Source organism: Asterias amurensis, chromosome 20 (genome assembly GCF_032118995.1).
Source record: "Asterias amurensis chromosome 20, ASM3211899v1".
NCBI lineage: Eukaryota > Metazoa > Echinodermata > Asteroidea > Forcipulatida > Asteriidae > Asterias > Asterias amurensis.
In genome coordinates, this window is record NC_092667.1 from 5,680,764 (window position 1) to 5,695,576 (window position 14,813).

Here is a 14,813-nt window from a genome sequence, read left to right on the forward strand (position 1 = left end):
TTGAGTTTATAGAATTTGTTTGTGCTTAATTGTCATTATCATTTTGGGAAAGACTTAAATAAAAGTATAGAATCTTGGGACCATTGCATTTAGATCACAGGTCTTTTCGACTGGTATATAGGCAGCTATTTTTTTTTTTTGGGGGGGGGGTGGGGTGTGGTAAAATAAGGTTTGTAGATATTGATTGAAGGTTTATCCTTGTAGACTTGTCCCCTCTTGCCCCAGCCTACCTAACCCACCATCTGCCTTTCTGTAAAGATGAGAAGCAACTCAACAACATTGAAAATGGTGTTTGAAGCTATGCATTGCGTGAATAATAAGAAGTAACTATACCAAATAGTATACTTGCAGGAACAAAAACATGTATAAGAGCTCAACATTGTACATGTATATCAGGGTATTATATAACACAACAAATTTTTAAGCAGTGAGACAAAATACATTCCAGAGAGTCACTTTGTTGATCTCTCTTTCGTTAGTGACAACTACATTAAGTGTAAATTTTAATTCATTTCTTAAAGTGTGATTTACCCTTTTCTTGACCTGGGGGCTTCGCACTTTTAGAAAGTGGCTTAAATGTAGCCTTCCGGACTGTGACAGCATTCAACAGATGCAGCTATTTTAAGAAAGATGCGTCATCTTTTATAAAGGTGTTAGGTCAATGACCTCGCAAAGTTTCAGATTCCAAATGACCTGTGATTTGGATATTTGTACTAGCTTACTAAATACCTTATAAGCAAAACTTGTTGTTCCGGATGTCTAGCGGTGCAATGCGGTCCAAGTGCAAGTATTTACAAACAAAAAATGATCACGGCATTGGAAGAACGAAAGATTAAAGGGAGAATAAGATTGATGCAGTTTAAAAGAATCAGCCCAAGATAGATTACCATCGTACAAGTAATACCAAAAACGTTCCCAGGTAGCAGCACTAAAATGTTCAGGCTGGAAACGTACTCTGAGAGTCTACGCCTCTCTTAATATTTATGCATGAGGTATGTCACAATGCTAACCCAAAAAGAGGCAATGAGCGCAGCCACCGCAAGTGATGGGGGACGTGCGCCCATACCTACAAATGAAGCCTCATTTTGGCTAAGAATTTTGACAACATGCATAAATATTAAGAGAGGTGTATTGCTCTAAAAGCTCATAGGGGAAAGTTCTCATGATATCAACTTTTTGTGAGATATTTTCAAGCTGCTATAATTAATTCTAGAGGCTATGTCTTGATTGATTTGTTTGATCTATATCTTTACAGTGAGCCTTGTAGTCATCGCGCTGGTTCTCTTTGCAGCTACATGTTTCATGCTCCTCATAACCTTAATGATTCACATCCGCATCCGCTCTAAGAGAAGGTAAGAATGACCCAAAGAACACCTATAGATGAATTTTAGTGAATGCTTCCTTCTTTTATCAAAAGACGGCCGGTGTAGTAGGGAAATTTGTCCTGCGGATATTCTGTCCCCCATGTGAGAAACTTACATGCGCCTTGAACACCCAGCAGGGTGGATACATGCGCATTACAAGTCTTATTATTATTATTATTATTATTATTATTATTATTATTATTATTATTATTATTATTATTATTATTATTGTTATTATTATTAGGGTGTAAATTGGCCCTTCCAACAGCCCAACTCCAAAATGCATGGTCTCTTATAAGATCATTTTCTGGGCTAAATGGGGGCGTGTTTTTTTTCACAATGCATACTATGTATGGATGTGAATAAAACAAGTCCTATCTCAGCCTCTTGCTTTACTTGCATCTCGTTTTTATGGCACTACAGTTTATCTCTTTATTTGATTTTCTTAAAATGAATTTATTAAATATTTGTAGCAGGGCTGCTTTGCCATGCAAGGGCAGCTAGTGTAGGAGTTTGATTCAAAAGAGGGCGCTATCCGAAGAAAATTGTTCACAGTTGGCCATATGGGGGGGACAGAATCTCCGACCATACCGGCCTCCTTCCCATACCCTTAAAGTTCATTAGGAGGATTTGTTCAAGAAAAGAACATGGGGCAGCTCTGCCACAAAAAGGGCGTGGATAATTATCCTTGTGATTTTACAAAACCTAACATTTTTTTTTATTTTTTTTTTCAGGAGACGGGGTCGCTTCCATGAACCATTCATCTACGGATCGGAATTCTTCAACCGACATTCGATAGATCCAAGCGAGCCCACGGCGTACATGACCTTGAATTTTCCGCCAAGTTCAACCTCCGGGTCGGCCGCAGAGTTCTTCTCGCTGTCCGAACGCACAACTTACGGGTCCAAGCGTTCCAAGCCCTCATCGGGATTCCACTCGAAGCGTTCCTCGACCGGTACCGGTCTGCAGGCATCAGCAGAGAGTATCCGGAGGAGTGTATACACCAGGCGCTCTACAACTGGACAGCGAAGACAGAGTCGAACATTCCCCGTCATGAAAGAGCTCAAGAATATCCTAGAGACTGTGCACATGCGCAGGATTCGGACGTTGAGCCAGCACTTATCCGTTGCAGACGTTGAGACTCTACGGCGCACGCTCTGTAGTCAGGGCGAGACAGCGAATAATAGTGACAGAACCTTATCAACTGTTTTACTAGACACCACAGCATCTACTATACGACCTGGTAGTAGTTTGTCGGATCATTTCTACTATAGTTTGTTCCCTGCTGTGGGTATAGTCAGTTGTAAGAACTCACTGGTAGCCTGCGAGGAGTCTGGGGTAGAAGAGATGGATGATTCGAGATCAGCTGGATCTGGTGACTATGATTCGGATGATTTGGAGGTTCAAGCCGTAACAAGTGGTGCCCTTCTTGATCACTCAGGCAGCACCCATAGTGAACACGGGAGCCATGACTTGGAAGCCCCTGATACTACTATGATGGTGGACAATGAAATCTATGAATGCTATTCTAACTCGGACAGTTCGAACTCAAATTCCCCGCTAATAGCAGATCTTAAACATTTACGTCAATTTTAAGATTGTGTTTGTTTTTTAGGAAAAAGGAATTGTTGTGAAAAATAGTAATTGTTTTGTAAGATTAGATTGTAACTGTGGAAATTATTGTTACATAGATTATTATATAATTTTAAGGTATAGTATCATATAAGGCACTTTGATATAGGTTTGTACAATCCATCAACAGAGGGCGCTCTATCACCAATCAATGGATTTAATGTTTGATGATAAAGTAAAAGGTTTGTTGTAAATCTGCATTTTCAGATTTAATAATTCAATAGTCTGGGTCTGGCTCTTTCAGCATTGGTCGCTGTGTGTTAATATTTTTTCAAGATAAATACTGTGCGTCTTGTATCAAGACTAAAGCTCAACTTGGACACACGTTTTAATTATTTGAGTGAGAAACGACCTCTTTCTCAAACATTATGTTTCTTCAGACGGAGTCGATTCTCACAATGTTTTATACTATCAACAGCTCTCCACTGCTCGTTTCCAAGTAAATTTTTATGCTAAAAATGTTTTGTTGAGTAATAAAATTGCTCCAGTGCCTTTTATCACAAAAAGCAGCAGAGCGCACTTTAAGCAAACTGAAAAAGATTACAAGCCAAAAGACATGTCCATTGTACAATAGTCGACTGGTATCCTACTCATTTCTGCTTCGCACAAAATTGCATGTATAATTTTTTTCTTTTATAGTATTTTCTGGGGGAAAAATAGAACAGTTATGTTTTTGACAATAATTTTTATTATTTTTCTCATTTGAAAAGAGATGTACAAATTTTTAACTGATGTACTTTCGATGTTTTGGGAAATTGTGTGTGTATATTTTAAGTTCAAATATTTGAGGGAAAAAGGGATCAGATAACTTCCTTGCAACTTACTTATGAATAAAGGTAAATCCAATAATACACAGCGTTTCCACTTTTTCTTGATTTCCACTTTCTGTTGTCTTTACCGTTATTACACTAACTTAAAGTAAACTTGCACTAACAATTGAAGAACTAATTATCCTTAAGGCCGAGTAAAAAATAATACACCAGTTGATCGTCCAGGTTTTTCCAAAAAGAGAAGGATGGGGGCCTTTTTTATATTGTATTTCTTTTATAGGTGGTCACCAAGCACTTTGGCCACCAGTTCATGTTTAAAGTCACCACTTACTGTGTTGTTGACAGTTCTTAAAAGATCAGTAAGTTTATTTAGAAATTCACTTAAAATTTTTCTTTTTGGAAAAGAAATGTTAAAATGAAATATATAATAATGAAAAAATAAAAAAGGATGAGGGAGGGGACGATCAACTGTTTATTTTATTTGTTTTTGCCTCGTGTCTCTAAAAAAGGATTACGCACGTTTGTTCAAAAGTTCAGCAGGGGTGCTCCAAATCTATCAAAGTTATCCCTACCCCTTCTCAACACTCCAAAAACTATTTAGTTCTAATCTTCCTTTAGGTTCTGACTTTTTTCGGCACTTTCATTGAAAGAAACAATCTTGCCTTTCGCCGTCGGTTCGGCTATGACAAGCAACTTATTCTAAGCTAAATTAAAAAATACTCAAAAACATCTAAAAGGTATCTCTTAAAAAAAGTTACAAAATGTGCTAATTGCATGTTATTAAAAAATAAACGTGGGTTTAGCTTAGCGCGATCGAGTCTTTAGCTATTTCGCTCGACCCCACCCAGCGCCCAGTTTATTCAGGCCCGTTGGGATGGGCTAATCAGCTTGCACAGATTATTATTCAGGAAGTACTGTGCAGTGGCCATCGTAGTGGATGCATGATGGGACTGAGCTTTTTCTCGATAGATCAATGAGCGTGCTTGATACTTTTGCCCCTCCCAGCGCCTTTGGTTTCGGCAATGCGCTGGGGACGAGCGAATGTTGTGGTGTACCTTAACACAAGAGGGCGCATGTCCATTCGACTGCTCTCTCCACAGAAAAACAAAATCGCCATTCACTGAAGATAAATCCTCTGCAGTTTTCACATTTATGTGCAATTCAGCTGACAAAATCTCTGCAAACTAAGCAAGGTGAGTTGACCATTATTCATACCTTTCGGTAAAGATCTTTTGCAGTAAATGTGGGGGTTTGAAACAGTCAAAATAAAAATATAAAAAAATTCTGGAAATTACTGAAAGTTGGCACGGCGGCCATTTTGAAAAGCACATGTGTCAAGCTGTACAGTAGTGGTGAATTACTTTTTTAACGGCATGGAAATTCTGTGTATCCAGCCCCACAAAATGAATACAGGAAATAACTGTATTTTGTTTCAAAATATTGGCGGGTTTTCAGTGTTGCTATTTTGCTGAGCATTTTTGGCTGACAAAAAAATGACAAACAAAAATGAGTTGTTATTGTTAAACTTAAAAACTCATCGTCAACAAAAATGAGGGATCCAAAATGAGTTGTTAAAACTCGTTGAAAATTTGTAGTCTCTTCAGTTAAACTTTTGCTCTTGTACCCAAATTTGTCCTTGTTTAAAATAAAAGTCGCTTTTCTCATTTCAAGTTTTTTGGTCGAGAATACTAAATGATTCATTGTTTCAGAAGTATTTTAATTGCTCCCTCTATTGACAAAAGTATGCCATACACACATACATGTGTCATTCATTTCTTGTTTGTTGTGTGCAAAAGAGGAAAGTGTGCCAAGATATTCACAAAGTACTTCACAGTAGTGAAACATCAGCCTGGTTTGGATAATGAAAATTGATGATTTTAAATTATTTCCCCCCCCCCTATGCGTTGAGTGAAGACACATGTACATGTACTGCACCATCATCTTTATCTGTATTTCAACCAAGACATGTCAGGGAACTAGCAGTCAGGGGTGATCTCTCATCAGAATGTGAGCAGTGTATGATCAGTCAGCAATGATTGTATAAAGGTTAGTAAGTAAAGAAAACAGCATGTATTCCTTTATAGAAAATTCCATTAAAAGCATGATTTTTAAAGTATAGATGGTTATCATGGCATTTAAAAAAAATGTCAATTCATGGAATCACACATGCATATTGCCACTGCATATTGCGTATATTCCCACTATTGATTGCTTTTAAGCTGGTCGCAACTGCCCTTTTCAACTACTCGGCCAATCGTGTTGACATGACTTCTAAAATATTAGACGCGCTTTCATGCTTGAATGGTGCCGCTCGTGACTATTCAGGAACATAATTTACTTGGGAAACACAATCAGACATCAGTGACACAATCCTTCAATCGTTTCAGTATGAATTTTATTATAATGCATCTTGGGAATTAAAAATTAGTCGCGACTAATGTTGAAATTGAAACTGTTTGGGCGCGACTTGTCGTGCAGTAAACTTCACGAGTCGTCCAGGCTTAGTGCATGCAATTAGTGAAATAATGAAAACTTACTAGCCCACAGCTTGGCCGTTTTAACCGGACAACTTGTACGCAATGTTCGTGTTGTATTCTAAGATACTGGCAGCAGTGCGATGTGCATTGATCGAAACGCTGTCATCCCCACAAAAAAAAACCAATAAGACTATGACAATGAGACCATTTTGAGGTCTCAAAATCAAGCATCTGAAAGCACACAACCTCAAATGACGGGTGTTTTTCTTCCGTTATTATCTCGCAACTTCGACGACCAATTGAGTTCAAATTTTCATAGGTTTGTTATTTTGTGCATATATGTTGAAATACACCAAGTGAGAAGACTGGTCTTTGACAATTAGCAAAGGTGTCCCGTGTCTTTAAAGGGTTGTAAACTTGTGAAAAAAAGGTTTTATTGTGAGTTTCCATTCTTTATTTTAACACTTGTATGGACCAAGCATACTTCTTTTGCTGTGTAAAGAAATAAATTTGCCCTAAATTAACTGACCCCAGAAAGTGAATTGGTTTGATTCTGAATTGGTAATTTTTTGTTTGTGTTGTTATTGTGATGTGTGTTTTGTCCAACTGTAAATGGTTGTCTTTCTGGCAAATAAACAGTTTATTTTATGAACAAGGTCTGTGAACATTTTGTCAGGTCGACCAATCCTGTATATACACGTACATACATTGTTGACCTACACTGTATATTTTACGTACATGTAGCAAAGTAAATGTTACCTTTTGCCCCCCCCCCCCAAACACACACACAAACAAGAAGGTAATCCTAACCAACTGAATATGTTTTGGTCCCAAATCCTCAAAAAAATTGTTAAAGAAGTTAAATTTAGGATTTTAGCCATGATGAATATCAATTCATTGTTATTTGAACAGCCATACATGTACCATTATTTGTAATTCAAACGATCAACTGTTGTGCATCCGAAAAGAGCAATGGTGGAGGAGGAAGGGAAATAAATTTGACCCCGAAATAACTATGACCCCAACAAAAGCATTGGTTTTTATTCTGTGTCAGTAATTTTTAGATAATTAGTTTCTCCAGCTCTTGGCTGCTTTTAACACAAAATGAATTTTCTTGTTGACTTTTCAATCTTTACATGTACATTATTTACTCTTACATGTACATGTATCAGACCTAAAAATGTAAAAATTATATGCACGTTTTGAAGGAAACGCATTTCCGAAATATCGGGTGATTTTCAAACTGTTAATGTTTGTCTTGCAGAGTATGGAAATAAATTTGCCCTTAAGTAAAGTCTGACCCCAAGAAGTGTATTATTTTGGTTCTTTGTGAATGAGTTCAGTCCACCTTGTGTATTGTTTTTATTCTGTTTCAATTGTTTGTTGTTGTGATGTGTGCTTTATCCAAACGATATATACATGTATATGCATAATGTATAACCCAGAAAAATGTTTCATGTTAAGTTTCCCTTCTTTATTTCATTGTACATGAGTATACTTAGACAATGCTTTATCTATTGCTCATTGTTTGTTAAGTTAAATCTATTAACTGTACTGGTTAATATGAAAATAAATGTAATAAAATTGAATCATGGTGTTTGTCTACATTGAGGGAGCAATCCCTGTTTAGCTGAGCTGGTAGGACATTGCATGCCTTATAATGACAAACCCTGGCAAAAAAAAGCACTAAACATGGTCGTAAACTGCAGATGCAGAATCCCACTGGCACCTGGTTGGTCAAGATTTAGAGGCCGCTCAAGGACGTTTTGGATTGAGCAACTGGGTCCACCAAACAACGTTGACTGACTCTGGAACCTAGCTATATGAAGCGAGTACATAGTGTAGGAGATCAGCGCGACGGACCCCAGCTGTCTATGCGGTAGTGAGTGGGTGAGTGATACATGTAGGACTGGTAGTGATCCAGCTGAGCTAAAGGTGTCTTCAAGCTGTCACCTGGAGCAATCAAGACAATGATAATGCTGAGAGTGATACAAGGGATGAAGTTGATGGTAGCCATGCCATCCCACCAGATCTAGAGTGGTGAAGTTACGACTGTTCAAACCAGGATGAATGGCTATCTAATGACAACATGTATGTACCATGAACACAGTCGATCACTAGAGTGTCCTGCCGTCTTTTGAACACCAGTGACCCAGCTATGCTGAGATGTGATCCATGCTATGCTGAGATGTATTCAAGCAGTAACCTGGAGTAAACAAGCCAATGATAATGCTGAGAGTGATACAAGGGATGAAGTTGATGGTAACCATGTCATCCCACCAGAGTGGTGAAGTTACGACTGTTCAGACCATGGATGAAGGACTGTCTAATGACAACATGTATCATGAACACAGACACTCTCCAGAGAGTCCTGCCTTGAGACTACCAGTGACCCAGCTATGCTGACATATATTCATGTGTGCGTTGTTACTTTATTTTCTACATTTAAGAGTAGATTGAAAATCATAGCTCTGGTTACTTTCATAAATGTTAAGCAAACATTAGCTCTTATGGAGGCACAAATGTATGTACTTAGCATGTTTCAAGGTAGCAAAGGTATGTTGGCTTGTAGACGTACAAACATCACGCTACCTCATTTAAAGACACGGAACACCTTAATGCACAAAATAACAAACCTGTGAAAATTTGAACTCATTTGGGCATTGAAGTTGCGAGATAATAATGGAAGAAAAAACACCCTTGTCACACGAAGTTGTGTGCTGTCAGATGCTTGATATTTTCAAGACCTCAAATTCTAAATCTGAGGTCTCCAAATCAAATTCGGAGGGAGCCATTTCTCACAATGTTTTAAACCATCAACCTGTCCCCGATCGTTACCAAGTAAGGTTTTATGCTTAATAACTATTTTGAGTAATTACCAATAGTGTCCAGCTGCCTTTAACAAAAAAATTCTGTTAGATACTTTGAAATCATTGTTAGAACAACATTGCCAATGGGAAACAAGCCATGTTGATTTTTACTCGGGAACGAGGATGGTAAAGTTTTTATGTTTTCACAAAGTAAACCATAAGACCTAAATACAGTATTTCAAGATACAATTTTGATAGCAATGTTCATGTATGCTGGTCAGTTCACAAACCCTTCATTACCAATAGTCAAACTTGAATAAACGTTTGAATTGTATGCATTCTTTCAATAACCCACAATGTACCAATAATGTAACACTAACCAACAAAAGTTATTACATTTCTTAAAGTTACAATACAGGACTGTTGGTGCTTGTGGAGAAATCGTTCCATCCTGCAGCAGATTGGCGTAGAGCCCTCGGTCAGATTCGAGTATGGTGCCCTAGTAAAGACCTCATCAACTCCTGCCCTATATTCAGCTGACTCTGCAATGCACCAACTTTCTGTAAACCTCGGATGACACCATCAATTGGCTGTGAGAATACCAACCTACCAATCTGACTTGGTTCCTAAAGTAGTTAGGGTGCGTCTTGAACACCCAGCAGTGTGGATATGTGTATAATAAGTATTTATTGTTCTTATTTAGTATTATTATTAGTTTCCATACCACCAATGGCAATGACAGGATTTTTAATCATCAGAAAGCAAAGTTGATTCATTTCATTCTGGAAGCTCACTGAATAAATCCTCCAAAGAATTATTTCCAGCGTACATCAAATTTGGAGATTTTAGCTAAATTTCCAGACCTCCAAAACTACTGTTGTTTATTTTAGTTGTAACAGTAAACAAAATTACAACATTTCTTTAAAAACTATAGCTGTTTATTAACTGACAAATTGAACCGAACAAAGATTTATTTTGCAGGCTGTTTAAATTGTAATTAGAAGGACCAGAATCTAAGTTTGTATCTTTCAGACGGCTGCTGATGATATCCACCACGCCTTGTTTTGGCAAGATCCGTAGACGAACCATCCCTAACTAAGAGTTGAGATGTCCTCCTACTTGGATGGAAATGACTACCAGGAGCATTGGACAGGGATCTGAACGTTCTTCTTTCTGGAGTCCAGACATTCACGGTGACTGCTTTCCAGTTGAACCTTTGGCTGAGATATAATTTGGAGGAACAGCTCTTGACAGGTAAGAAAACTTGAATAAAGTCAGTGAGATAATGGATTGTTGCTGTTTACTCTCCGGTATCACCACTGAACATGTGTTTTTCAATCTCTGATTCTTCTTAATTGATGCCTCATACAATTTCCTCCTACTCTTTTCAAAAGAGTACACTCTGCTCGTCTTCTCTCCTGAAGATGAGCAGAGGTATACTGTTCCAAACATCCCGGCTCTTTTCAGAGCCAACACTCCCTCAAAAGAGAATTGTTACATGGTTGTTCCTGCAAGTTTACTACTATTTATAGTTTATTCATATCCTTCACACCATGCAAAGCTTCAAACAACATTTACAATTTATTGACATGTTTACATGTTTGTATGTTTTGTGAATAATTCTGAGAGATCAGAAGAAGTGTACTCTTTCAGTAATAATAGTCCATTTGAAAAGGTTCACATTTTGTTCTTTGCAGATGGCTGCCCATGAAATCCATCACGTCTTTGTTTTGGCACAGTGAAGTAGACAAACCATCCATACAGTTGAGATGTCCTCCTACTAGAATTGAAGATACCACTAGGAGCACTTAGTCCGAGATCTGAGCGTCTTCTTTCTGGAGTTCAAACATTCTCGATGACTGCCTTCCACTAGAACCTGTTGTTTGGCTGAGATGTAATTTAGAGGAAAGTTCTGACAGGTAAGACAACCTGAACAAAGTCGAGGAGTGAAATATCGGATTGTTGCTGTTAGTCTCTACTATCTTAGTATCAATATACAACAAGTTTTATGCTACCTGGAAGTGTCGTGGCTGAGTGGTGAAGAGCAACGAATTCAAACTCTGAGGTTTCTGATAAGCAGAGTGTGGATTCGAATCCCAAGCAGTGACACTTGTGTCATTAAGCAAGACACTTAACCATTGCTTCGTCCATCTGATGGGACGTAAAGTTGTTGGTTCCATGTGTTGTGTAACACATGTATAAGAATCCAGTGCACTTATCGAAAAGAAATGAAGGGGTTCGCTCAGAATTCCTGGCTGTGGCTGCTGTATGCGCCGTAGCACCTTGTAAGCCCTTAGAAGGTGCTAGATAATTGGGTCCAAAATTCATCACTGCAATAACATATCTTTCTTAAATGTTGTATACACTCGGCGCCTTGAGTACCTTGTTTGGTAGATACGTGCGCTGTATAGGACTTTGATATTATTACCTTTGTTTTTCCTCAAGGGAAGCTGCCTTATTGTTGCCTTATATAACTTCTTTTCACTTCCAGTTGACAAGAATAATCTTTGTTGTCAGCCCTCACAGTCAAGAAGTCTGAACTAATTGAATACAGACTCTTCTGTGATGAGGTCTGAGACAGGGAGAGGATGTGATGAGACATGATCAGGCCAACACCTAAAATATACTGTTTCTGATTACCAGACCAACTCTAACTTCATTTTGCGACCCTAAACTTTTTATTCGGCCAAGGGGGGAAACAGAAACAAATTATTTTACCGTGGACCAAATGTAAGTTTTGAAATTTTGCAATTTTTGTATTTTACAGAGAGACTTGCATCTCCAAAGAGATCTACCTGTCAACAAGTAGATGTCCAAGACTGGTCTAAGATATTGGAGATGCACTTTTCTTGGTATGTATTTTGTTTAATGTAATACAAGTTATAATAGATGCAATTTATGCTATTAAAATGATTTGGAAACCATTTGACCATTGTGAGATTGCAAATTATTGTCACTGCAGAAGTAATGTCCACTTTAATGTGCTTTACGAGTGTGATAAGCAGTTCAATTAAGCTCATCAGAAAATTGTTGGACCACCTTTATATTTAAAGGAAACAACAAATGCCCTCACCTTTTTGTAAGCTTCAATCAATGCAATATTTTTGAAGTGATGATTGATTTGTAAACAAACACAAAAACACCATTAATATTTAATTGACTATGGTTTAACCTTGTCCTGATTAGTTAAATATCAGGGTCAGCTTTGAACTTTCTAAGAACAGTAATGGATTGAAAATCAATCAGAAAAACAATGATGAGTTATCGCAATGTTAAGAAAAACTGATACTACAAGATGGGGTCCTCTCCAGTTTTTAATCACTGCTGCAAGAGTGCTTGCACAATGACATTGATGGATTGCTTATAATGTTGTATTTTGTTAACTTGACCTTTCAGGGCTATGAATCTAATTCTTTGAAATCAACTGTGGAAGTAATCACCTCTGCGTACATATTGAAGGCTACCTAGTGTAAAGGAGAGCATGCCTATGTAAAGATGGTTTATGAAGGCTAAGACAGGGAGAAGATGCAAAGAGTCCTGATCATGGTGAGTTAAAAACTAAAAGTTTCTAATCTCAACTTCAACCCTCACAGGTCTTGAGAAGTAACTATAGATAAAGAGACTTGACCAACCACACTGGAGAAACACACCCAGAGGGCTCAATTCATTCACTAGCCCTGGTGTAGAAACAGAGTGCTGAGAGCTAGTCAAACTTGTTTCTTGGGTAGACATGCAGGAAATTATTAAGGAACCTGCTTGTGTGAAACTGCTGCAATTTGAGTTAAAATATTTCATAAGAATCACCCAGATTTGTCAAAGTTTATGCATTTTTTGAACAGCTGACTGGAGTTGATGCTTTTTCTGTAAATATCTTGGGAAAGTCCCTTGGGCTGTTTCTTGTTAACACACAACACAGTATTTTATCTTTTGGTAATGTAAACTATGGTAATTTCATGTTCTATAAAGGTTTCATTCTGAGACCTAACTGATTAAGTTTATATCGGCACCCCTCATGAGAACTTTTTTCCAGCATTTGACATCCCCTGAGTTTCTGTGGCTTATTAATTATGATTCAGTTCAAATTTTCCTGATGTGCATGACTAGTTCAGCCAACCATTACGTTTCTGCTTTCAATGTCTGTCATCATTTATTTGTGATTGAAAGTATAAGAAAACAAATCTGATTCTGATTGATGTTTGTAAAAAGTTAAAATGTTGCGAATTGTGCAATTTGTTTCTGTTGCAGTCAGGCTTCGAAATCTCCAATGAAAACGATCCCTCAACGAGTAGATGTCCAAGACCAGCCAGCCTCTGATGATACATGAGCTTCACACTCAAGTAAAAGAGATGTCAGGTATGGAAAGGCGCTGCCTTCCAAATGCTTTGTATTGCACTTGTAGAATCTATTATTGGTGAGCCCCTGACAAGAGCTAATCGAGCGATCATTAACCCTCTCGGGGTGACGTCATGCACCTGGGGCCAGCCCCAAGTGACCCACTCCACAAGCAGGGCACTTGGGGCTGACCCGGGTGAGCCCCTGGAAAGATGCAAAGCTATCAAATGTACTGGGCAGACCGGGGTCGACCCAGGGAAGCTAATCGAACGTACCCATGGTTTTTTGTTCCTTAACTTCATGGATGAGGTATACCCAAAGTCAGGAATCCAAGCTGTGCCTTGAACACCCAGTGAACAACACATCTCAAAGTGCCTTGTCGTTCACTAAGTTTACATTGGAAGTTCTGCAACCGATCTAAATATGTTTTGAGGAAATATTATTTACGGCAGAAATTAGGGGATCAGATCGTCCATGCATGCAAGTTTTTTATTTATTTAGTTGTTATTTTTTTATTTTTTTTTTTCACGCTTTTTTTTTTTTTTTTTTTCCAAATTTTTTTGTTTAATGTTTCGAAAACTGTGTGCATTACATGCAGGCTAGTGAAATAGGTTTGTGTGCGACCCTAAATTGTGGTTGAACTTTATACAAATAATGTTTCACTGCATCATATGTTTTACTTTTAAAACATTTTAGAAGAGTTTAAAGTGATAAAAAATGTCTCGGAAGTTATCTAGATTGCACCAGAAAGCATCTTTAACCTAAAACTTTTCAGGGGCCTTGAAGCGGGCCCAGGACCCTACGCCATAACGGCTTGACGCTTCACATTCGCAGTTAAGTCCGTTATAAATCACTTAATTATTTTGGCAAACTTTATCAAAGAGACTAACTTTTAATACAAAAACAAGGATAAGGAATGGTTTGAAAATCAATAAGAATAACAATGATGATTTTACACACTAAAGAACCAATTATACCACGAGGAGGGAGGGAGTCTCCACCATTTTCTTTTCGCCCCTACAAGAGATTTTCCACATTGTTGACTTACAATTGCATACACTTTTATATCTCTTACCTTTCAGAGTCAAAGATGAAGCGGACAGTTCATGAATTCAAGTGCAGAGGGATTCTTCTCTACTGACATCTTATCGTCGAGACTTCTTAGCAATTCGACTTTGGATCATGAGTGGACGCCCTACCATTTGTTGTCATCAATAGTAAGATGTAGTACTTAGATATTTAATGTTTTTGTAGAACTATACTATTCGGTTTACATTTTGTAAATAAGTACACCATTGCAAGCAAGCAAGCAAGCACATACGCGATTTTTGCGCTTCGAAATTGGAGATCTTGGAGCCTTGGTGACACAGCTATTCGATTGGAGGTCTGACGCTTGGGCTCGTGGTGTGACGATTGGATTGGAGGTGT

At 38.0% G+C, this 14,813-nt stretch overlaps 1 protein-coding gene across 2 annotated transcripts in view; it reads left to right on the forward strand.

Annotated features, from left to right (window-relative positions):
- The window catches only part of LOC139952761 (uncharacterized), a 38,419-nt gene extending 34,582 nt beyond the window's left edge, over nucleotides 1-3,837 (forward strand). For both annotated transcript variants that reach the window (XM_071951987.1, XM_071951986.1), the window contains exons 8-9: nucleotides 1,256-1,352; nucleotides 2,099-3,837. In XM_071951987.1, the coding sequence (XP_071808088.1) occupies nucleotides 1,256-1,352; nucleotides 2,099-2,960 (959 nt within the window). In that variant the 3' untranslated portion in view covers nucleotides 2,961-3,837. The remainder of the gene's footprint in view (nucleotides 1-1,255; nucleotides 1,353-2,098) is intronic.
- The last annotated feature ends 10,976 nt before the right edge of the window (nucleotides 3,838-14,813 follow it).